The sequence below is a fragment of the Marmota monax genome, unplaced genomic scaffold (genome assembly GCF_021218885.2).
Source record: "Marmota monax isolate L192 unplaced genomic scaffold, Marmota_monax_Labrador192_F-V1.1 WCK01_AAM20220418_F8-fsc00108, whole genome shotgun sequence".
NCBI lineage: Eukaryota > Metazoa > Chordata > Mammalia > Rodentia > Sciuridae > Marmota > Marmota monax.
Genome location: NW_026694593.1, coordinates 1282584 through 1306472, shown reverse-complemented (window position 1 = coordinate 1306472; position 23889 = coordinate 1282584). Strand labels below are relative to the sequence as shown.

At 39.2% G+C, this 23889-nt stretch overlaps 2 protein-coding genes and 2 non-coding genes across 8 annotated transcripts in view; 1 reads left to right on the top strand and 3 right to left on the bottom strand.

The window, feature by feature from the left end:
• Positions 1–1043: 1043 nt before the first annotated feature.
• Positions 1044–20787, bottom strand: Khdc4 (KH domain containing 4, pre-mRNA splicing factor). 3 transcript variants are annotated; one of them, XM_046422005.2, is made up of 14 exons: positions 20672–20787; positions 19972–20188; positions 15536–15664; positions 15056–15135; positions 11762–11814; positions 11333–11496; positions 10188–10399; positions 9740–9800; positions 8231–8288; positions 7746–7999; positions 4890–5057; positions 3516–3628; positions 3183–3274; positions 1044–2313 (listed from the first exon to the last, which is right to left on the bottom strand). In XM_046422005.2, exons 1-14 carry the CDS (start codon positions 20707–20709, stop codon positions 2114–2116), a joined length of 1839 nt encoding a protein of 612 aa, XP_046277961.1. In that variant the 5' UTR covers positions 20710–20787; the 3' UTR covers positions 1044–2113. The 3 variants fall into 3 exon arrangements, 2 of the variants coding, with proteins under 2 accessions (XP_046277961.1, XP_058427894.1); XR_006846641.2 differs by having other exon boundaries at positions 2257–2313; positions 3516–3600; XM_058571911.1 differs by lacking the exon at positions 1044–2313 and having other exon boundaries at positions 2329–3274; positions 3516–3600.
• On the bottom strand, positions 6902–7038 carry LOC124077565 (small nucleolar RNA SNORA42/SNORA80 family). The gene has a single exon (XR_006846652.1). It is a non-coding gene; the product is annotated as a small nucleolar RNA SNORA42/SNORA80 family (small nucleolar RNA).
• LOC124077568 (small Cajal body-specific RNA 4) lies at positions 10950–11078 on the bottom strand. Its single transcript, XR_006846655.1, has one exon. It is a non-coding gene; the product is annotated as a small Cajal body-specific RNA 4 (non-coding RNA).
• Positions 20753–23889, top strand: part of Rxfp4 (relaxin family peptide/INSL5 receptor 4) — a 24218-nt gene continuing 21081 nt past the window's right edge. For 2 of the 3 annotated variants that reach the window (XR_006846636.2, XR_006846635.2), the window contains exons 1-2: positions 20753–20887; positions 22481–22557. The gene's annotated coding sequence lies outside the window, so the exon portion shown is untranslated. Of the gene's footprint in view, positions 20888–21049; positions 21332–22480; positions 22558–23889 lie in introns of those variants that run through there. The other variant, XR_006846637.2, reaches the window with a different exon arrangement.

Genomic DNA, 23889 nt, shown 5'->3' with positions numbered 1-23889 from the left:
TTTCAAGGTCTGCAAGTACAGACGTGGTCATTAAGGCAACAGCATAAAGTGAACTGACTAGTCAGGAGGAGGCAGCGCGTGATACGCAGGGGACCTTTCAAAGGAGCATCTGAACAGTGGCGTTTGCTGGTGGTTATCGTGGGACAGACAGAATTTAAACCAGTTTAAGGCCAAAACAGAGCAAATGAGGAAAGGGACCACCTCACACCTCAAATTCTCCCAAAACAAGGACTGAGATGGAATTTAGGGATGACGACTCTCCTCCATTGCAGAAAAAGCTTTCATTTCACAAGCACAACTTAGATCCTTTTAATTAGGAGCCAAAGGGCAGATGTTCACAACCATCTAGTAATCCTAATCACAGGTCTTTATGTATTTTAAATATATCTATAAAACGTTAAAAAACCTGCTTCAGGGCAACCGCATGCATTGGCCCCTGGCTTCCATTCTCAGTACTGCCCTTCAAAATTGATTTTTTTGAAATATTACTTCTCTCTGGCAGGAAAGGATATAACTCAAGAGCTTATAAATGCACATGTATCTCCAGGAAGCACACACATGCACAGAAAATTTTATATTGGCAAATTCCTGATGCCCACCACTTTATAAAGATTGTCTTCCCAAGAAAATATTAAATCTGCCTTAAAATATTTCATTCACTTAAACCTTTAAAGTCACTGTAAAGTAAAGGTCCAAAATATGAAAAAGGAATACATTGAGCTCAATATCCCTCAAAATTTTCATCCTGACTTTAAGTTCCTGGAGTTGGGCTGGGGCTGGAGAGCTGTGATGGAACACTTGCGTCACATGTAGGAGGCACTGGGTTCATTCCTCAGCACCACATAAAAATAAATAAAATAAAGGTATTATGTCCATAAAAAATAAATAATTTTAAAAATTAATTCCTGGAGTTATGTGCAAACCTCGGAATCTGTGTATGTATTTTTTTGTGAGGTTCTTAACTGCAATATGCTGAGTAAAAATGTTAATTTTAATGTAAGGATGGATTGTAGAAGATCAAAAAAATAAAGAAACCACAAGCAGAATATTTATACATTTATTTATAATGAAATTATGGTCTAATTATTTACAACATATAGGAAACCAGAGGATAAGTTTATACAAAGCCAGCCTGCAAAGTATTCAAATGTGCAAAAATGACAGTTCAGTATCTCAAACTACTCCTGGTTCAGCAGACTAGCTCCTTCACTTTCACACATCAATATTTGATACAAAAAAGTTCTTTTGGCAAAACCTGTAATGCCAAGAAAAAAGGACAAGTTGCAATCTCAGTCACCAAGTCCACCATCCTATTTGGTGTAGTCAAATCTCTCTATTTTAGTTGCAAGCAGTTCTGAGAGAGACAGACCACTGTGTTTCATTTCTGTGATGAGTTCTCACCAGATTTTAATCAAGTAGTTTTCTCTGACCCAGCTGAAGACAAGGAGCTTAGAAGGGCAATAAAAACTGCAATGGCTATGTAAGACAAATGTGCCTGAAGGTACCCGCTTTGGATCATCCCAATAAAAACTCACAATGAAAAAATAACTTCATTTTCCTAGTCAGGATCCAGCTGCATTTGACAATTTTAAATTAGTAAAATAGCATTTTCAAAAACAGAAAGAATCCAAACTGAAGCAGGGATGAGGATTTCTTAGAATTAGGTACTGAAAAGAAAAGGATGATCTTAAAATCATTTCCCCACTAATAAATAGTAAGGCGTTGTTTGTAACCAGTTATCAAAACTGACCCAACAGTAGTAAAATACAAAGAAAACTTCATTTGAGAGTAGAGGCTGGATCAGGCCAAACATCTACAGGAATGACCCTGTTGGGATGCTTCATTAGACAAGCACATTTCACCAACTGTTAAAAAGCTTCTGAGGCAAATTTGTGATTCTAAGTAAACTTTATCAGATGTTAATGCCACTGCAGAAATGAGAATTTCTTAAAAAAAAAAAAAAAGGAACCCCTTTAAGTAAGGGGGCACTCCACCTCTAAACTCTGCAAAGGTCCAAGATGGCTCCCAGTACAGGCCCCAGAGTCTTGTTAAATCAAATGCATGCATTATTGCTAAGAAGAGTCATCGAGGGTCAAAACTGTTCCACTGTTTCCTATGGGGCCATCCAGAATGGCATCTGTTGTTTAGCTCGTGGTTGTGATGAAGGGTATTGATATCCCAAACTCCAGCCCTGTGGAAAACTACTTGCATTTTTATGACCTCCATGTTCCTCCTCTTCATCAGATGAATCTGCAGCATAAGCCACCAAGCCAAATCCCTTCTCTGTAGTTTTCATTTTTTTGGCTGGATAATCTAGAATAGAGAAAACAACCCCAACCCCATTCCCCACCAAGGAAAAAAAAAAAAAAAAGATAATACCATAAATTCGTTAATAAAAAAAAGACGTTAATTTTAAGTGGTTAGTTGGACACCATTTTGAGGTCACAAGGTCAATGGTCACCCAAAAACGTTGAAGATCACACGAAAAACAGCATCAGCATCAGCAAATGTGAATCCACCAGAACCATGTAAGAAAACAGAGAAAGAAAAAGAAACACACAAAAAAAAAAAAAAAAAAAAGAAAAAAGAAAAAAAGGAAAGTTAGCAAATGAGTCTTTGGGGGCTGATATTCACCTTTTAAAGAGTTAAAAGAAAGGAAGTTAAGAAAAGAAAAATATGTATTTTCTTCTGTTCATTTTTATTATGACTACAGACAAAGAACCAAAATGACCCCATGCACCACTATGGATTTAGAGTTTGGGAATGTTGTGGCAGCCACAGGCTGCCAGGGAGATGTGCTTCAGCTCCCAATACAAAGGAAACTGATCTTTTAAAGGAAAATAAAATCTATTAAATCTGTATGAGATCACCTCCAGGTATTCAGACGACATTAGCAATAGAATTTTGAAATGACCTACAAATTATTAGTATTTCCTAGGGTTTTAATGTCACTGATGCTACATATAAAATAAGTTGACTGATTCTTTTCTAGACACACGTCGGTTGAAAATAAAAGGCTGTAACTATACGCTGTCCTTATTAAAAAAAAAAAAAAGTATTCTCATTAGATAGTAGATTATAGAGGATGGATTAAACACCTGAATAAATATCAGGTTAGGAAAACTTATAGCTTGAGTCCAGTCCTACTTAGTCCCCTGTTCCCCCAGCTCCACCTTACTCACCATGGCTCCCTGTTAAGGTCCCAGACCCATTCCTTTCATCAGACTCAGTTTTTATTCCAGTCACTGGAAAGGCTGGTGGAGGCATCAACTGCCTGTTAAAAAAATGAAAATCCGTTTGAATTCAATTTTTAACTTATCTGATTCTAAACAGTAAAAGATATATCGCAATATTTTCCATTACTGCATCAATTACAACAAAGAGGAGTTTGATTCATGTGAGCTTTAGTACAAGCTTTGGTACACTGCAGCTCGTAGCAATAACCATTACTTACACAAAATGGTGCATAAGAATGACAACTAAATGTATTTGTATAATTGATCAAACTAACTTACCTGTCCCTCTCTCGCTCTTTGCCTGAGGAACTTGCTGGCTTCGATCCTGCGCCTTCAATTTCATTCTGACTGGAGAAGCCTGTACCTAAATTAGTCATATGAATGGGTCCATGCTATGAGCAGAAAAATACAGTGGCATTAGCAAACCTACAACTGCTGTAATGACTTTAGCTCCTTAATGTAACTGTCAAGTGCCTCATCTTTCTGATAAATTGAAATAAATTAAACTGTACTATATACTCCGGATTTGGAAGATAACTGTAGTCAAGTAGGGATTTTTTTTTTCTCTCTAGGATTTAAAGATACTACAATTCATGCTTCATTTTGAACCAACCACCCATAATTCAACTGGTTTCTACAAAACTGTAAAAAATTTGCTGTCTTATAAAGAATGACTGAAGGGGGGCTGGTGTTGTGGTTCAGCAGTAGAGCACTTACCTAGCACATTCAAAGCCTTGGGTTTAATCCTTAGCACCACATAAAAATAAATAAATAAAATAAAGGTATTTGTCCAACTACAATTAAAAACTAAAAAACAATGATTGAAGGATTCTGGCAAGATGTATAGATGCTTCTGTTAAAACTGTACCAAAACCATGTACTTTTTAAAAATATTATTATTTCTTTCTGTGGTGCTACAGATCAAACCCAGGGTCTCACACACGCTAGGCAAATGTTTTGCCACTGAGCTTCAGCCCAGCCCTCAATCTTTATGAATGATTATGTTTGCAATTATGTGTATTAATCACTCCATTTCCAACAGGTGTGTGTAGGGGAGTATGGGACACACACACCCCCTTAATTTAAAGGGGTTAAAAAAAAAATTGAAAGCCAAGGTTTAGACATTGGTATATGGATAGCTTTTGGTGAGATATGCTGCAAAGTAAGAACTATCACAGGCTTTCAAGAGTCTTGTATGAGTAAGAAAAAACAGAGTTCTATATAACTCTTTCTAGAAGTTATTCATGGTAAACTTCTCTCCAGGTGGAGAGTTGTGTATTTTCTTTTCTTTTTTAAAAATATTTATTTTTTAGTTTTAGATTTACACAATATCTTATTTTATGTGGTGCTGAGGATCGAACCCAGTGCCTCATGCATGCTAGGCGAGCATACTACCACTGAGCCACCACCCCAGCCCAAGAGTTGTGTATTTTCTTATCACAATGAACCCAAAGGCAAAACCCACCCAAAGGAAATCACACTTGCTTAAATTAATTCCTCAAGAATAAAATCCTAAGCTAAATGGATTCCAGAAAGCATAAATCCCGATACTAGAAGGACAGTTAATATAGATGTAAATTTATTTCTTTCTTTAAAGGGAGAATATAGTAGGAGAATAAGATGAGGAAAGGAAAACAAGGTATTTTATTTAACCTGGTATCCAAGAAGTCCAGATTCCCGTTCATCTGGTAGCTCCTCTGTGAATCGTCTCTTCTGTGCCTGGGGTTGAGTTGGGAGTGGGGGCTGGGGCTGGGGCTGGGGGCCAGCAGGCAAGGCAGTTTTGACAGGAGCAGCAGGAATAAAAGGACCACTCATCGGACTCTGGGACCAAAACAAACCAAGGAGGAAAAACAATGTAACACTGCTCAACTAATGAATAAGTAAATACTTATTAGAATATACTTCATGTATCACATGCAGCTTTATCTCCTTCCTATATAATTTAAAACAGTATCACCCAGCCTCCCACCATCATCCTAGGGACATGAAATTAACAATCTATATACAGTTCTTTGAATTTTCATTGTGTATCTCTGAGGTATTAGGAATAAACATAACCATTAAAAAACAATAGCAACTTTAGCCACTTACTTCCGAAGTCATGAAGCAGGAACTTTCTCTTATTTAAAGACCTTTCATCAATCTGAATCATACAAGCAGCTAATGCGTGTGGCAGAGACAACTTCATTTAGTACTACCATGGTTATTATTAAGTTGTTATAACAAGAGCAAGTTTAAGCTGGGTTCAGTAGCACATGCCTGTAACCCCAGCTGCTCTGAAGGCTGAGGAGTTCAAAGCTAGCCAATACAACTTAGCAAGGCCCTAAGCAACTTGGCAAAATCCTGTCTCTAAATAAAATATAAAAAGGGCTGGGGATGTGGCTCAGTGGTTAAATGACCCTGGGTTCAATCCCTGGTACTAAACCTGGCATGATGGTGCATGCCTGTAATCCCAGCAGCTCAGGAAGGCTGAGGCAGGAAGATTACGAGTTCAAAGCCAGCCTCAGCAATTCAGTGAAGCCCTAAGCAACTCCACGAGACTCATCTATAAATGAAATACAAAAAAGGACTGTGGCTGTGGCTCAGTGGTTAACTGACCCTGTGTTCAATCCCTGCTTTAAAAAAAGCAAAAAAGAAGGCTGGGGCTCTGTGGTAGACCGCTTGCCTAGCATGTGTTCAATTCCCAGCACAGCATTAAAAAAACACTAAATAAAGGCATTGTGTCCACCTAAAACTAAAAAAAAGAGCAAGTTTGACTATTTTTTTTAATATTTATTTTTTTAGTTGTAGTTGGATGCCATACTTTTATATTATTTATTTTTATGTGGTGCTGAGGATCGAACCCAGGGCCTTGCACATGCTAGGCGAATGCCCTACCGCTGAGCCACAACCCCAGCCCCTTGACTAATGTTTTAAGTAGTTATTCCAAAAAAAGAATAAAGAGTGATCAAAACACAGTATACATTAGAGATAATAGCATTTCTAAAAGGAAAATTCACACAATCAATAACAAGCAACTAACATTTATAGACCGTTTGGATCATCTTAGTTAATCATTACCACTCATGGAGATTTTATCCTTATGACCATTTTCTTGATAGTTCAAGTTATAGCCCAAGATAAAAAGGCTTAAAAGGGGAAAGCATGATGTACCCTGGCAACCTAACTGTAAACCTCCAGCTCTTAACCACTGTGCCATGATGCTTCACAATTATAAAGGGTTTCAACTCAAACTCAAGGAACTACAAATCTCATATATGTGAGTGTGTGTGTGTATATATATATACATATATATATATTTATTTATTTTCATTGTAGATGGACATAATTTTTTATTTATTTTTATGCAGTGCTGAGACTCGAATGCAGTGCCTCACGCATGCTAGGCAAGCACTCCACCACTGAGCTACCCCAGTCCCAGAACTACAGATCTTTCTGAATATAAAAAGGAACCTGGCACTGTAGAGTAAACCTAAAGTATCCAAGTTTGAGGCCAGCCTGGGCAACTATGGGAGAACTTGTCTCAAAATAAAAACAAAAGGCTGGGGATGTAGCTCAGTGGTAGTGTTCCTGGGTTCATTCCTCAGTATCAGAAAGAAAAAAACAACAGTACAATTTTTGACTACAGCCTGAAAACAGAATTTAGTTTACATGCTTTTGTTACAAACTGTGCAACCTTCTTCAGTGCTCACAGCCCACAGACAAGGAAGCCGGGCAATGGTTCAAGGCTTCAGTTTACTCTGGCATGGGTACACTATGAGAGGCCCACAGAGGAGGACCTGCCATAAATCCATTACCATGCTCCCATTAGTCTCTCCCATCTCCCAACTGTTCTACATCACCCACATGGAGGAGCTAGACAAATCTATTCTTTTCCTAAAATTTCACTTTCTTACATAAAAGACCTAGCATAATTTATAATCCTGGAAAGTTCATATATCTTTTAGGCTAGGAACATTTGTCAGAAAAAGATTAGAGCTGCTAAATCAGTTCTGACCCTTCAAAGGAGGGCTGTAACCAGCTTCCTTCTCCGAGAACTCAGTTCTACTACAAAGTTATGGGCAGGCAAACTATGATTCTGGCTTGTCACTCATTTTTGTAAATTAAGCTTTAATATAAATGTACCCACTGTTCATTTAGACAGTGTCCATGGCTGCTTTGGTGCTGTAATAACAGAATAGAGAGCAGCTGTGACAGAGACTACCTAACCCAAAAAGCCTAAAATATTTACATAAGGCTCTTTACAAAAATTTGGCCGGCCATTCCCACTTTAAACTACTATTTGGTGGTAAGACTTATGAAATTAAATTAACTCTAGGATGAGAAACAAAAACGTACACACTGTGATAAAGTATTCAGGTAGGTTAATAGTAGGAACACAGAAGACAAAAGGGAAAAAAAATCTCACATTACATGGATTTATTTCTAGAAGACAACCATTTCCCCAGTTCCCCCCCCACCCTGCCCCCTAAATCAAATGACAGCATAATGCATTCCCTGGCATCCTACCTGTCCAGTGCTAGCTGGAGGTTGCACTTGTGTTATCGGGTATTGTGTTGGCACAGGTGGGACTCCAGTAGGTAATGCTGGCAAGACTCCAGGTGCCAATGAAACAGCTGGTGGCACTATGCTTGGTACTCCATAAGGAGGTTGAACTGGCTGCTGAGGAGGGGGAACAACAGGGTAACCAGACTGATAGCCATTGGATGGATAATATGGTGGTTGAGGAGGGACACTACTTATAGCAGAGGGTTGTGTATAGCCTGAGGGGGGAAGAAAAAAAGTGTTTAATCAGCTGCAGCAGAATGAGACATTTTAGCTGAATATAAACTTAATATCTAGGGAAAAAAAATACTGAGGCATGACTGGCTTTCCAAATTACCCTAAGTTGAAGGAACATTATTAGTGCCCTGGCACAGTTACTCTAGCCTCAAGTATCACACACAAAAATATCATTAACAAAATAGTTCTTAAACACTTCAAGATATACACACCTGGTAAAGGTACAGCAGTATTAATTTGATTCACAAATCTAGAGTACTCAGCATGAACCTAGAGAAGGAAAAACAAGTCAATAATTTGAATAAGGCAGATCTACAAACTATTAAGCCACCTCATTGGAATTAGAAACATGTACAATCCCAAATACCCCCAAACTAGATTTAATTCTGTGGCAAAAAATCATCCAGAAAGCCAAAAATCATAACAACGAGGAAATTTCTTTTTCTTTTTTTTTTTTTTAAAGAGAAAGAGAGAGAATTTTAATTTTTTTTAGTTTTCGTTTTTTCGGCAGACACAACTTTGTTTGTATGGGGTGCTGAGTGAGGATCGAACCCAGGCTGCACACATGCCAGGAGAGCGCGCTACCGCTTGAGCCACATCCCCAGCCCAACAACGCGGAAATTTCTAAACTGCTAGTACCAGTCAAAATTAATCATATCTACTGGCTGATGTGTCCTCAAGCTCCCTATTTTCTTCAATCTATTCTTTACTACAAGCATCCTATGAACTGTAATTTCATGTACTAACAAAGAACAAGGAAGTTCAAGTGTTGGTAAATCAGGTTATATGCACAAAAACAAACAACAGTTCCCCAACAAGGTGCCCTTCAATACCAAAGAACACAAGGTTCAATGTATTCAACAGGAAACCCAATTTTCCATTAAGTGCTACAGAAAGTACTATGATTTACCTTTCAGTTATTTGTTTATAGAATAAAACAAGTGGATGGGCTGGGGTTGTGGCTCAGAGGTAGAGCGTTTGCCTTGCACATGTGAGGCACTGGGTTTGATCCTCAGCCCCACATAAAAAGAAAAAAAAAAAAAAACAAATAAAGATACTGTGTCCCTCCCATGACAATTAATTAACTAATTAATTTGAAAAAGATAAAGCAAGTGGAATGAATATCGAGCAACTATCCCAAAAGCACTGCTACTTGGTTTTATTTCATTATTTTTTTCGACACCTGAGCTCACGGGTTGCCCAGACTGGTCTGGAACACACACACTAAACCAATCTTCACTACTGCTCCTGAGCAGCTAGGACAATAGGCATAGTGTCATAGCTCTACTCTGCTCTTTGTTATGCTAACATAGCCAAAGAATGCCAGTGCAACCACCAAAAAACAACTCTAGAAAGAATCAATCCTACCAGCACCTGGGTTTCAGACTCCTGGGTTGCTAAACACAGAATAAATTTCTGTTCTTTTAGTCAACGCTATCCACAATACTTTGGTAACGCAGTCCCAGGAAACTAATACAGGTGGGAAAAAAAGTCCAACCCATTCCAAAATGGCAGTGGGTCTTCTGAATGATTATTAGACAAATATAACTGACTGTTGGGACTGAGATAGCTCAGTGGTAAGTGTATATTAAGGAACACTTACCTAAGCATGATAGGGGCCTTGTGTGGGCACCCGTTTTCAATCCCCAGCACCAAAAGAAGAATGAATACATATACAGAGAAAGAAATATATATAATACATATTTATATCAGTAACTCACTGTTTGCAAGAGATTCTCACAGAGCTTCTTGGCAGCAGCCAGACCTTCTGGTTTGGGATGACTGCAAAGAAATATGAAGCAGGAATTCAAAGGAGAAAATACAACATATAATTCTGTCTCATTTTTCATGCTATTTTGTCTTTCTCTGGGCAATGATACTTCTTGGCATAAGAAATACTTTAAGTTCATAAAATATTAGCTTTAACTGGAAGTTATTTTAAGCTTATCATAGCTCATTTATGATCACAGACTTATATAAGACCTAAGGACCTGAATATTAAAGACACACAGACTTAATTCAGTTATTTTTATTAACTAAATATTAAGTGATTACTCCTAGTGTTTACCTAAATCCCTAATATCATTAAGCCTTTTTTGCTTGTTTGTTCTGAATCATTCTAGCTTGTTACAGTCAAAATGACAAGAATTCTGCCCGATCCATCCGTACCTGATGTAAATATACATAGGTTCAAAAGCTTCTCGGCCTGATGCTGGCTCAATGCAGCCTGAACCTTTGCCCCGTAGGAAGACTTTGGCACCTGTTTCAATCTGAATGTGCTGCAAATAGGAGCAGCCTGGACCTTCCACTTTCTCCTTCACATTAAAAGTGGGCACAGCATGTTCTAGACCCACAAATAATTTATCTTGAACATAATGCATCTGTAGGAAGAACAAAATACATCAGATTAAACAGAAATTAAATAGTTAAATCCTAATCCTCGGGGTGGGGATATAGCTCAGTGTTAAGAGTGTTTGCCTAGCATGTGAGGCCTTGGGTTCAAACCCCACTACTTCCCCACACAAATACATACAAAATCCTAATACTGTAGAAAACTGTTACACAAAATATTTTAATCCCCAAGACACATTTGATCACTTCTACAAGAATACTCTACAATTTCTAATACAAATTCTATCAAAAAGCTTAATTTAAATAAAAACTTCAGGTGCTGCGAGTGTAACATGCCTAGCATGTTCTAGGCCCTGGGTTCGATTCCCAGCACCACAAAAAAAAAACATATAACAAAAACAGAAAACCCCTTCATATTCATGCATCTACCTTACCCACAAAATAAACACCTTATTCAACAAGAGATATTTGCAAAGCAAAAATCCAGGATCCAAATTCGAATAAGCACATTCACTTCCCTTCCACTGATTCAAGTCAATCAAAAAATCACAGCACAGAGTGGGCTGTAAAACTGGAGTAGAATGTTGGGTCGTACAGTCAGCCCCAAAATTTTCTCCAACGAGGGCTGCTCTCTTCAACCCTTTTTTCTAGGAGGAGTGTATCAGCAAAGTCTTGCTTCATCAGACTCAGCCTTCTTGGTCCTCCAGTTGCCATGAAGTTTACAAATACAAAATTAAAACTATTTTCACGTTGTACTGTTTATACCCTTTGCTCTTCTCAATCCCCTTCCTACATTATATCAGAATAAAGATATAGTGAGAACGTATTAGTAGCACACTAATAGGATACCAGTAGCAGATTAACTCTCAGGTCAGAATTTTAGGGGTTTTCCTTCACGCGTATTATGTGGTATATAGCACATACCATTTTTATAGAAACAACAACCCCTTGCCAAAACATACCCCTGACTGGAAGGGAGGCTTCTGGCTAACAGCTGGAGACAGCTGAGTAATGGGTGCTGGTTGGTGATAGACAGTGACTGTTGCACCATTAAAAGTTGGACTTGTCCCTGTGGCAGCCTTCACCACCCCATTGGTGATAATTTCCTTGATTCGGTTTACAGCTCCTAGGGAAAAATAAAGACAGACAGTATACTAAAGAACTGAATGAACTGACTGGTGCCCAATGACAAAGACAGGAGAAATGTTCAATTATTCAAAGCACTAATCCACTTTTTAGGTTAGCCAAAATATGTGGCTCCCCATACATGCTGGTGTGTAGCTGGTAAAGACTTCAGAAGAGCCATCAGGAACAGCTTGCAGATTTGATATACACAGCCCAAAACTTTGCGCTTCCCAAGAAATAATATGTGAGCCAAAAACATTACTTACTGTCCACTAATTCCCGTGTCTGGCCCTGAACATGAAGATACAATGGACGATCCCTACAAAGAGAAATGCAAAAGGCTGATCCCAAACTGGTCAAAAGCAAAGGAGCCAAATGGCTCACCAAAATTTTGAGGGAAAAAGGACTGAGGGGATTAGGGACTGAACCCAGAGGGGCTTTACCAATGAGCTATATCCCCAGCCCTTTGAACTTGTAATTCTCCTGCCTCAGCCTCCCAAATTGTAAGATTACAGGTGTACACCAACATGCCTGGCATGGCCAAATCTAATTTTTTTTTTTTTAAAGAGAGAGTGAGAGAGAGAATTTTTTTAATGTTTATTTTTTAGTTTTCGGCGGACACAACATCTTTGTTTGTATGTGGTGCTGAGGATCGAACCCGGGCCGCACGCATGCCAGGCGAGCGCGCTACCGCTTGAGCCACATCCCCAGCCCCAAATCTAATTTGTAATGTTTGAAGTTTACAAACAAGAAACAGGAGCTTTTGCTGGTAGTTTCTAAGAACATGGCTTTATAGCTGAGGCTATAAATTTTCCTTGTTAAATGGCCCACAGAGAGGTCAAATCTGCTCATATGGATTCATGCAAATATAGGCTTGAGTATCCAAAATAATGGGGAAAGTGATGATAACATACAAACTTTTAAAAGGTCCTGCATCGACTAAGAAGACACTTTAGATTCTAAAAGTCTAAAAGTTTAGATTTATATAATGAAGAAAGTAGTCAACGATTACATATGGCTAAGAAATGGCAGGTTTTAAAAAAAATTAATAACCAAGTTCAAAACAGCAGCTAAAAAACCAGCCCTTTGTATTTTTATTTTAAGACACATTCAAAATTAAAAGCCAATATTAAAAACACTGAATTTCCTGTTAGTGATGTAGCAAGGTGGAGAGCACAAGCTTAGCATGCTTCAGGCCCAAGGGTTAATCCCCAGCAGAAGAAAATATGTTTTAAAACAAAACAACAGCTGGGCGTGGTGACGCAGACCTGTAATCCCAGCTGCTCTGCAGGCTGAGGGAAGAGGATGATAAATTTAAGAGCAGCCTAGAAAATTTAGCCAAGACTCTGTCCAAAAAATGTTAAGGAGCTGGGGATGTATCAGTGGTAGCTTGCCTAGCATATTATGAGGCACTGGGTTCAATTCAGAGCATCGTATATAAATAAATTAATAAAACATCTAAAAAAAAAAAAAAAATATATATATATATATATATAAAAAAAAGGGATGGGGATGTAGTTTAGTGGTAGAGCACATGCCTATTACTCACCAGACCCTAGCTTCAAACCCCCCCCCCCCCAGGACAGCAAGAAGAGATAGGAAAAACTTTAAAAAGGGTAAAATTTTATTTGTAATCTCAGGGACTAGGAAAACTGAGGCAGAAGGATCACAATAAGTACATAAGTTGTAACTCAATGTTCAAGGGCCTCTGGGTGCAACTGCCAGTACCACAATAAAAAATAACCAAGGCCATAGGTTTAATCCCTAGGTAGGCGCATGTGTGCGCGCGTGCGCACGCGCGCACACACACACACAAAAAAACCCCACAGGGCTGGGGATATAGCTCAGTTGGTAGAATGCTTGCCTTGCAAGCCCTGGATTCTATCACCAGCACCACAAAAAACAATAACCAAACACCCAAATCCCCCAAAACAGGGCATGGTGGTGCATAGTTGTTACCTTAACAACTCAAGAGATTGAGGCAGGAGGATTCTAAGTTGGAAGCCAGCCTCAGCAACTTAGCAAGACCTTGTCTCAATAAAAAATAAAAAGGTCTGAAAATGTAGCATGCATCTTGGTGTTAGAATACCCTGGGTTCAATCCAGTATCACTGGTGGGAGTGGGAGTCTCATTTCCTGAATACTTGTCAACGGAGAGTAAAGCTAAAATATTAATAATGAAAGAAAAAAATCTATTCTGCTGCCCTTCCTATCCCAGCAGAATACAACAGACTAGTATGGCAGTTATGTAAAAACGTGGATGTGTAACCGATGTGATTCTGCAATCTGTATACGAGGTAAAAATGGGAGTTCATAACCCACTTGAATCAAATGTACGAAATATGATATGTCAAGAGCTTTGTAATGTTTTGAACAACTAATAAAAAAAATTTAAAAAAAAAAAGAAACAAAAATCTAAATTGAGATTAATTGGATAATCTACAGCTAATGATCATCATTTAGTGTGTGTGGGGGTGCTGATTAAACTCCGGGACACTTAACCGTTGAGCCAGCCCTTCCAATTCTTTAAAAATTTGATACAGGGTCTTGCTAAATTACTTAGGGCCTGGCAATATTGCTGAGGCTGGCTTTGAACTTGGATCAATCCCAAATCACTGGGATTAAGACATGTGCCACTCCGCCAGGCTGAAATTTTATTTTAGGTACTGGGGATTGAACCCAAAGGTACTTTACCATTGAGCTAGATCTCCAGCCCTTTGTATTTCTATTTTAAGACACATTCTCACTAAGTTACTGAGGCTGGCTTTGAACCTGTGATCCTTTTGCCTCAGCCTCTCAAGCCACTGGGATTATAGGCATGCACCATCAAGCCTGACTGAACTTTTCCTTATTTAAAGGGAGGGACCAGAGATAAGTCAGTGGTAAAGCCTGTGCTTAGTAACATACATGAAGCCCAGGTTCAATCCTAACCCATTTGTGGGGGGACAAATTCCACAGGAAAAAAGTTCAGAAGCATACATGTTAAATTTTAACCATTTGGAGAGGGGTTGTGACTCAGTGGTAGAGCGCTCGCCTAGCACATGCTAGACCCTGGGTTCGATCCTCAGCACCACATAAAAATAATAATAAAAAAAATGTTAACCATTATTACGTTCTTGTATGATTTCTTGTAATTTGTTTCTTACAATTTAAAAAAAAGTGAAATAAAATAGGAAAAGTGACAGAAAAATACCTGTCAACATCTTTTTTTTATTAAACTTTCAGTACCCAGGATTAAACATAGGGGCACTTTACTACATCCCCAGTCCTTTTACTTTTTATTTTGAGATGGGGTCTTGTGTAAATTGCCTAAGCTAACCTTAATTTATGAATCTCCTGCCGCAGCTTCCCAATTAACTGATATTACAGTCGTGCACCACTATGACCAGCTAGCTGCCAATATTTCTCACACCTATTTAAGAAGCCCAACATTATGCTGCAAATCATGCACCCCCACCCCAAACCAAACATCCTTTACATATATTACCTAGAAATGAAAAATATGAAATGAGTCAAATGCCCAATCCTTCCCCAAACCAGAGGACAAGCATACACACACACCCTGGTCCCACTTTAGCTTTCTCCTCAGTGGTCATGAACCTCCCTCGAGTTGACACAGCAGCTCCACTAAGTCGGCTGATCTAAAAGAAGAAAACATTCTATTAAAAAGATTATATATACATATCAAAAAGTCACGATACATATAAATGTATAATTATGAATACATAATTATGTTGATAAAAAGATGCGGTACTTATGGATTTCAATGACAGCAAGATAAATTTCCATCACAACTCATTCATTCTATCAATTAAGGCAGGAAAAACTTCTATATCTTAAATTCTTATTCTATGGTTTCTTAAACAAACGGGATTCACCCATCTGTTTCATTACCACTTCTGCAGTTAAATTAAACTCGATCTGATTTTGAAAACATGAACCCAAATCCCCCTCACAGATATCTGACTTCTACTTGAGCTCAGACGTGTTTTTTTCTTTATTCACATGCCACTTTTCCCAAGAGTCCCAACTCTTTCGCACCTCGTCTTGTGTCTGTCCTCGAGTCAGCAAGTTCCTACACGTGAGGGGCACATCATTGATTTCTACTTCAGCTACCACCAGGTCATCCTTGCTTTTATTGCTAGTTAGGCCTTTGCCAGGGGCCTGAAGCTACAAAGACAAAGAAATTAGATTATGGTGTTTATATATAAAATACTCATTTAGTTGTCTAGTTTAAAACTATCCCTTTACTATTTCCATCATCTCTTTAATTCTTTACCTACCAACACTTTTTAAATTCAGTCTTCATAAAAGATATAAAAAGGAAATAAACAATGACACCAAGTACAGACAATTTATTTGAAGGCCACCATCAAGATTTGTGACCTTGACCCTGTGTGCACTTTTATGACCCCATCATCATGGAAACTCTATGAGCTAGAAGCTGCAAAATTCTAGAAAGAAAAATTAAAGGTCCAAATTTACAGTTCAATCCAGGGACTGTACATATAGTAAAATATACAGCATAGAGAGAATGCACAAACCCATACACCTCATTCATACAATAGCCAAGTTACCTTCTGGTAACCCCTAATCACAACTCATCACATTCAACTAATTCTCTCCTTGCAATAATCTCAAAATCCCTTCAATATGAAAAAAAAAAATCTAATCTGATTTCAATTTATTTTTAAATATTTTTTTTTTAGTTGCAGTTGGACACAATACCTTTATTTTAATGTGGTGGTGAACCCAGGGCCTCGCATGTGTTAGGCATCTGCTCTACTACAACCCCAGCCCCTAATCTGATTTCAATTTAAACCATGAACAACTCTAGAGCTGGTGGTGGTGGTGTGTGTGTGTGGGGGGCCTGTTCAAGAAAAATAAAATGCTGTTTTACAGCACATGCCTACCATGAGTGAGACCCTAAGTTCGATCTCTAGAACCAGCAGAAAAAATTTAAAAATAAATAAATAAATAAGTAAAAATAAAAACCTTGTTTAATGTAGATGTTAGATGCATTTTTTTAAACGTGGAGGCAAGCTGGGCATGGTGGTACATGCCTACAATCCCATCAACCTGGGAGGCTAAGGCAGGAGGATCCCAAATTTGAAGCCAGGCTCAGTAATTTAGCAAGGACATAAGCAACTTAGCAAGCCGGTCTCAAAAAAAAAAAAAAAAAAAGGGTTGGGGTGTAGTTTAGTGTTCAATGGTAAAGCATCTCGGGGTTCAATTACACACACACACCTCTAAAGGTAAATATCAAAATATCTATATTGTTGGACAGGAATTTGTGATAATCAAGTATTCTATATCTGAGCAGTCCAATATGGTTACCATTAACCACCATGTTTCTCTATAGCTCTTTAAATGTGGCTAATGTGACTAAAAAATAGGATTTTATATTACATTTAATTTATATGGCTGTACATAACTGCAACTACCACACTGGACAGTGCCAGTATGTATTACCTATTAGAAAACTGAGGTTCAAGAGGGGATTTGGGGATAGTAAAGATGGTGGAACGTGATGGACATTATCACCCTAGACATATGTATGACTGCATATATGGTACAATGCTACATCATATACTGAGAAATGAAAAGTTGTGCTGCATTGTGTACAATGCATCAAAAACGCATTCTGCTATCATATACACCTAATTAAATAAAGAAAACTGAGGTTCAAGATGTCAAACCGAGGTTCAAGATGTCAAAGCCAGGTAGTATTTCGTCTAAATCCAGTATACTTTTATATTTCATGTTGCTTCCAGGAAATTATCCAGGGGTAGAGGGGGTTGAAACCAAGGCCTTGCAGGCTAGGCAAGTGATATAACACTAAGCTACTTTCCTGGTCCTTTTTATGTTACTCTGAGATAAGTCCTACTATGTTGCCCAGGCTGGCCTTGAACTCGTGTTACTACTGCTCCAGACTCTTGAATCATTGGGATTATAAGAATGTACCACCTGGGCTGGGGATGTGGCTCAAGCGGTAGCGCGCTCGCCTGGCATGCATGCGGCCCGGGTTCGATCCTCAGCACCACATACAAAGATGTTGTGTCCGCCGATAACTAAAAAATAAATATTAAAAAAAATTCTCTCTCTCTACTCTCTCGTAAAAAAAAAAAAAAAGTTAAAAAAAAGAATGTACCACCCTGCCTCAACTATCATTTTAAAGATTAATTTTAAGAGAAAAAAAATGAGTCTAAATATTCAAGTACTATTCCTTTGCCAATATGCTAATTTTGTTGTTGCCGTACTGAGACTGAACCCAGGATGTTCTTAACCATTGAACTACATCCATACCCCTTTTTATTTATTTATTGTTTAAATTTTGAGACAGGGCCTTGCTACATAGCTCAGGATGGCCTCAACCTTTCCATTCTCCTGCCACAGGCTCTGGAGTTGCTGGGATTACAGGTGTGTGCCACCATTCCCAGCTGTCAATGTGCTTTTAATTTTTTATTTTTTTCCTCAAAGACCTTAGAAAGGGATAACTGACCTATATAATCTTTGCAAATCATAAAAAATACTGATTGTGTGTGTGTGTGTGTGTGGTGTGTGCTTGGGATTGAACCCAGGGCCTTGTGCATGCAAGGCAAGCATTCTACCAACTGAGCTATATCCCTAGTTCCTCTATACTGAATTTTTAATTCACTAAAATTTCTCTCCAACTCTCAGAACTTTAATATTTCAGCATCCAAACAGGTTATTTGTTTTGGCCTTACTGATAAACATTCTATAGAACTGGAAGGCTCAAAAAAAATTGCATATTCAAACACAGAACTTATATCTTCACAGGAATGATGGGACTGTAAAGACTAATTTAAGTCAAATTTTTTTTTCAAGCAGTAATTACAAGGGAAAGAGATACTATGGAACACAATTCTAGAGGCTTTCAACCAAAAAAAATGAACAACCAATTGTATGAGGTGACCTTGAAGTCACCTGTGCCTGTGCTCACAATTAACAAATCTTGTGTTACTTTACTCTCAGGAGCCTAATTTTCTTCCTGTGTTAACCAGTAATAATCATGATTGCAAAGATGTTTTTTTTTTTTTTAAGTTTATAAAGGACCCAGGTGGTGATGCATGTCTATAGTCCTAGCAACTGGAGAGGCCGAGGGAGGAGGATTACAAGTTTGAGCCCAGTCTCAGCAACCTTGTGAGATTCTGTCTCAAAATATAAAATGGGCTGGGGATGTAGTTCAGTACCTGGGTCAAATCCTCAGTACCCCTTCCCCCCCAAAAAGTTTAAAAAGTTTACAAAGCATATTTTGTAATTATACCACTAGACATTATCATCATTATTCTGTATATAAATTCTTGCTTTCTATGGCTAAGTAAAAGTTTCAGGGCTGGAGCTGTGGCTCAGCAGCAGAGCGCTCGCCTTGCATGTGTGAGGCCCTGGGTTCGATCCTCAGCACCACATAAAAATAAGTATAAAATAAAGGTATTGGATCCAACTACAACTAAAAATAAATAAAAGTTTCCATCAGCTGGGTTCCGTGGTGCACACTGTAATCCCAGGAGCTTTGGAGGCTGAGACAGGACAACTTCAAGTTCAAAGCCAGCATCCGAAAAAGCAAGGTGCTAAACAACTCAAGTGAGACCCTATCTCTAAATTAAATACAAAATGGGGCTGGGGATATGGCTCAGTGGTTGAGTGCCCCTGAGTTCAATCCCTAGTAACCTCCCCCACAAAAAGTTTCAATCAGACCCCTTCTAAGCGTTAAGATTCTAATTATACCAGAAATTTTATAAAATAACACCCTCATAATCTATACGAAAATAACACACTAACCCAAATACAAATTATAACTCTATTTTAGTTAAAGTTTAATAACACAGTTATTAAAGTTAGTAGATTCTAATTAGAAGCAACACTCTTAAATTCAGTTAATTTACTTGAATTATTCTGACTTCAGGAACAAAGTAAGTATATCAAAAACAGATTTCAGGGCTGGGGTTGTAGCTCAGCAGTAGAGCGCTCACCTAGTGCAAGGCCCTGGGTTCGATCCTCAGCACCACATAAAAATAAATAGATAAAATAAAGGCATTGTATACAACTACACCTAAAAAATAAATATTTAAAAAAAAAAAAAAGATTACAGAGGCTGGGGTTATGGCTCAGTGGTAGAGCGCTTGCCTAGCATATGTGAGGCATTGGGTTCAATCCTCATTACCACATATAAATAAGTAAACAAAGTTCCAACAACAACAAAAACAGGTTACATTGCTTTTAAATGATTAAAGCAATAGAACTTGAGTGAAGCATACAAGCACAAGTTACTCAATCCATAAATGAAACCAGCCCAATCAAAACTGCCATCTAAAATATCATCAGTAATGCTCCAAAACTAAACAATATTTAAATTACAGCATCCCTATTCTCCTTCATTAACAGTAACAAATATGAGATTACAGCATTATAAAACTCCTAAAATTGCAATTAGCCCAGACGTTGATTTTGAATACCTTCTCAGCAGCATTCTGTGTTGGTTTCAGCTTCCCTTTGGCCATGAGCATGGCATTGATCTTGGCAGCCACAGCAGCAGCAGCATCCAAGGCTCCTGAGGGAGCGGCTGTGGCACCCCCAGGACTTCCCCCACTGCTAGAGACCTCACCACCTGGGGCCGCCGGTGGGAGGAAGAGAAGTGGGGCTGGAGCAGGTTGGTCCCATTTGCTGCGGCGCCTACGGGTAGAAAAAGGAAAACATTAAGCCCTAAAGCGTTCTTGTGTACCATTCTTCCCTTACTATGCCTCAGCACCCCATTTCCCGTCTATCATGTTCCATATTCGTCTACCTCCTACCAGGTCTAAAATTCCCATCTCTCCTTAGACAAGTACAGCATTTCCTTCAAACCCCATTTCTTTCAATCCTTTCCTAAACTCTTCCTTTCCCCATAACCTCAATCGAAAGACTTCTCTCGGTCCCACATGCCCTTATTTTTTGCCTTCTCCTTGCCTCGCACTTCCATAAATTCCTGGTTCCCTTCCCCTCCGATCCTTGCCAGCCCTTTTCAGGGGCCCGAGGCCTGCTCAATACCCTTCTCCCTAAAAATCTGGCCTTCCATTAAGCTTAAGTACCCCTCCACGCGTACGCAGCTTCCCATGGTCCCTCCGCCTCTACTATGCCCTCAAACCCGCTACGATGCCCTCGCCCACGAAGCTTTACCCTCCAGCTCCAGGATGTGTCGCGCTCCCCGCGGACATGGCGACCGGCTCTACTCAACCACCCGCCAACTACCCCACTACCACTTTCCCGTCACTTCCGCCCCCAACGCCCTTACGCACACCCTCTTCCGGTCGCGAGGCCGAGCGGTTCCGGTGAAAATGTCGATTCCGATTGGACACTTGGTGATTTAATGGCGTCTGGAGTTTCTGAGACAAGGTAAGGTGTGACTTTCCGGCTTGCGCTTTGCCCTCAAGAAGAATGGCTGCTACGCTTAATTTAAATGCATAGTTTTCGGGGCGGGGGGGGGGGGGGCGGTGGCGAAGCGGGCTGCCTGAGAGAATCCATCTTTGTTGTGGGCACATTGGTAAACGAGGAGACAATACGCATGAGTCAGGGAATTAATCAGGTTTTCCCCCGAATTCTAGTGCGTTTGCGTGGCGTCTAAACCTCTACCCAGGGCGAAAGCCTTCCTGTGGCTCCCATTTCGTTTCAGTTACCTGTTAAGGGAAAGGGAAATGATTCGTTCCAAAGGTCATTTAAAGCCTCTCTGGTTTTGTTTTTCATTTCCGTGCGCCTGGCAATGTGTGTCGAGACATGCCGCCGTCTTGCGGTTACGTGGCCGAATAGCGCGCGGGCAACTACGTAGAATAGAGTTGTATAGTAAGCATCAGGACAAGGTGCTCGGGTTGCGGGGACAATTAAGAAAAGGAAGTTAAAACAGCCGGTTGAGGCCTGGAGAGGCCTAAGTTATGAAACGGGCTCTTCTGGGGTCTGCGACATTTGGTTTGGCCGGCCGGATATCGGGGCTAGATAATGAAAAGTCTTGACTGCCAAGGCGTTTGAGTTAATACGGGAGGCCAGTTTTTCTTTTTATCCCTTTTCCGTACTGGGAATTGAACCCAGGGGAGCCTTCCCACTGAGCTACATCCCCAGCCCTATTTATTTTTTATTTTGAGACAGGGTTTCGTTAAATTGCTTAGGGCCTCACTAAATTGTTGAGGCTGGCCTCCAACCTGTGAGCCTCCTCAGCCTCCCAAATCGTGGGATCACAAGATTACAGGCCTTCGCTACCAAACCAGACAAGGCCAGGACATTTCAACATATAGGGTACCTTGGAGATGCCAGAAAATCTAGATGGAATAATAAATAATACAGAATGCTTTCTTTTTCAAAGATGTTTACATTGCAAATATGATTAATAGAATACAAATTCATTTAAAAATCGACTTATGGTGTTTTACTTTCAGTATTTAATAAATAAAGTGAATTCCTTACAAAAGCCATCTTTATCATGTGAACCGGCAGGTGTATACACACACACACACATATACACACGGGTGCCATTATATTTCTGGATTATTTTTATTTTATTTTATTTTGAGACAGGGTCTTGCTAAAATGCCCAGGTGGGCCTCCTGCCTCAACCTCCCATGTCACAGAGATTTCAAGTGTATGCCACTACACCTAGTTTAACAAGAATTTTTTGCAGGGTTGGGGTTGTGGCTCAGCAGTAAAAGCACTTACCTAGCTTGTGCAAGGCTCTGGGTTTGCACCGCAGCACAACATATAAATAAATAAAGTTTAAAAAAAAAGAGTTTTTTGCGGGAACAGGTGTTAAATTTTAGCAATTTGGTAGGATTGATGTAATCTTATAAGTATTCTTTTTTTTATGTATTATTACAAATAATTCTGATACTAGACTTTTTTTTTCCCCCTGCATGTGTGTGTTTTTTTACTGCGGATTACACTCAGGGCCATCTACCACTAAGCTATAAACCCCAGCCCTTTTTTATTTTTTCTTTGAAACAGGGTCAAAACTGAATTGCCAAGACCAATCTGGAACTTGTGATCCTCCTGCCTCAGCCTCCCAGTTACTGGAATTACAGGTACACAACAAATCACCTATGTTAATGGTAGTTTTCTTAATGTTGAACACTCCTTCTATTTTCAAATAATCTAATTCATCTTGAGACATCATTCTTTTAATACACGACTGGATTTGATTTTCTGATATTTTGTTTATGAGTTTTGCATCAGTATTCACAGGTGAGCTTTTGGTATTTTAAAAATTGTAATTGGGGCTGGGGATGTGGCTCAAGTGGTAGCACGCTTGCCTAGCATGCGTGAGGCACTGGGTTCAATTCTCAGCACCATATAAAAACAAAAAATAAAGATATTGTGTCCACCTAAAACTAAAAAAAATATATATATATTTTTTAATGTAATTGTGGGGACTAGGGATGTAGCTCAGTGATAAGAGTGTTTGCCTAGCATGGGCCAGGCCCTTGGTTCAATCCCCAGTACCCCCTCTCCTTAAAAAAATAAAGTTATGAATTTATGCTAGCTTTGAAAAATTACTTGGCAAACATTTAATTTTTTTTCTCTTCTTTGAGTAATTTAGGGATTATTGTCCCATTTAGATTAGATTTGAGGTGGGCCAGGTGGCATATGCCTGTATCCCAGCAGCTTGGGAGGCTGAGGCAGGAAATTCACAAATTCAAAGCCAGCCTAAGCAACTTAACAACGCCCTAAACAACTTAGGGAGAAGTTGTTGCAAAATAAAAAGGGGTGGGGTGTGGCTCAGTGGTTAATGTACCTAGGTTCAGTCCCTGGTATGGGGATTGGGGGGCTGGACTAGAGCTAGGGACAAAGCTCAGCGGTAGAGTGCTGGACCTATATCTTATGCAAAGCCCTAGGTTTGATCCCAAGTACTGCAAGGACAACAAAGGTTAGACTGACCTGGCTTCTAAAAATCATCAGAATCTGGAAGCTTTACAGTGATCCTTGATATTTTAAAAACTTTTCAACTTCTTTTTTCTTTTTTTTAACCAAATTAGATCAAGCTTATATTGTGTACACGAAGAGAGTTGGCCAGCGGCTATCTCACCCGAAACCCAGGACAGAGAACAGCCCAGCTCTCAGGGAAGAAAAGGTCTTTATAGCACGAAAAGTTACAAAGAGGGTTGTCTTAGGAATTTATAGCCAACAGGGTTCTGGCAAACATAATACAAGAGCAGTTAACAGATTAATGATTTACATGGCTTGATATTTCAAGGTAGGGAGTAAATTCAGATCCCAACATCAGAATTTATAAGACGCTGCTGAGGTTTCAGAGAGGGGTGTTATCTGGTCATGGAGAGCCAGGCATGGATGGTCAGCTCCTTATGTAGTTATTCATCTGTTCAAGATTCTTATTTTTTTTAAATAATTTTACTCAT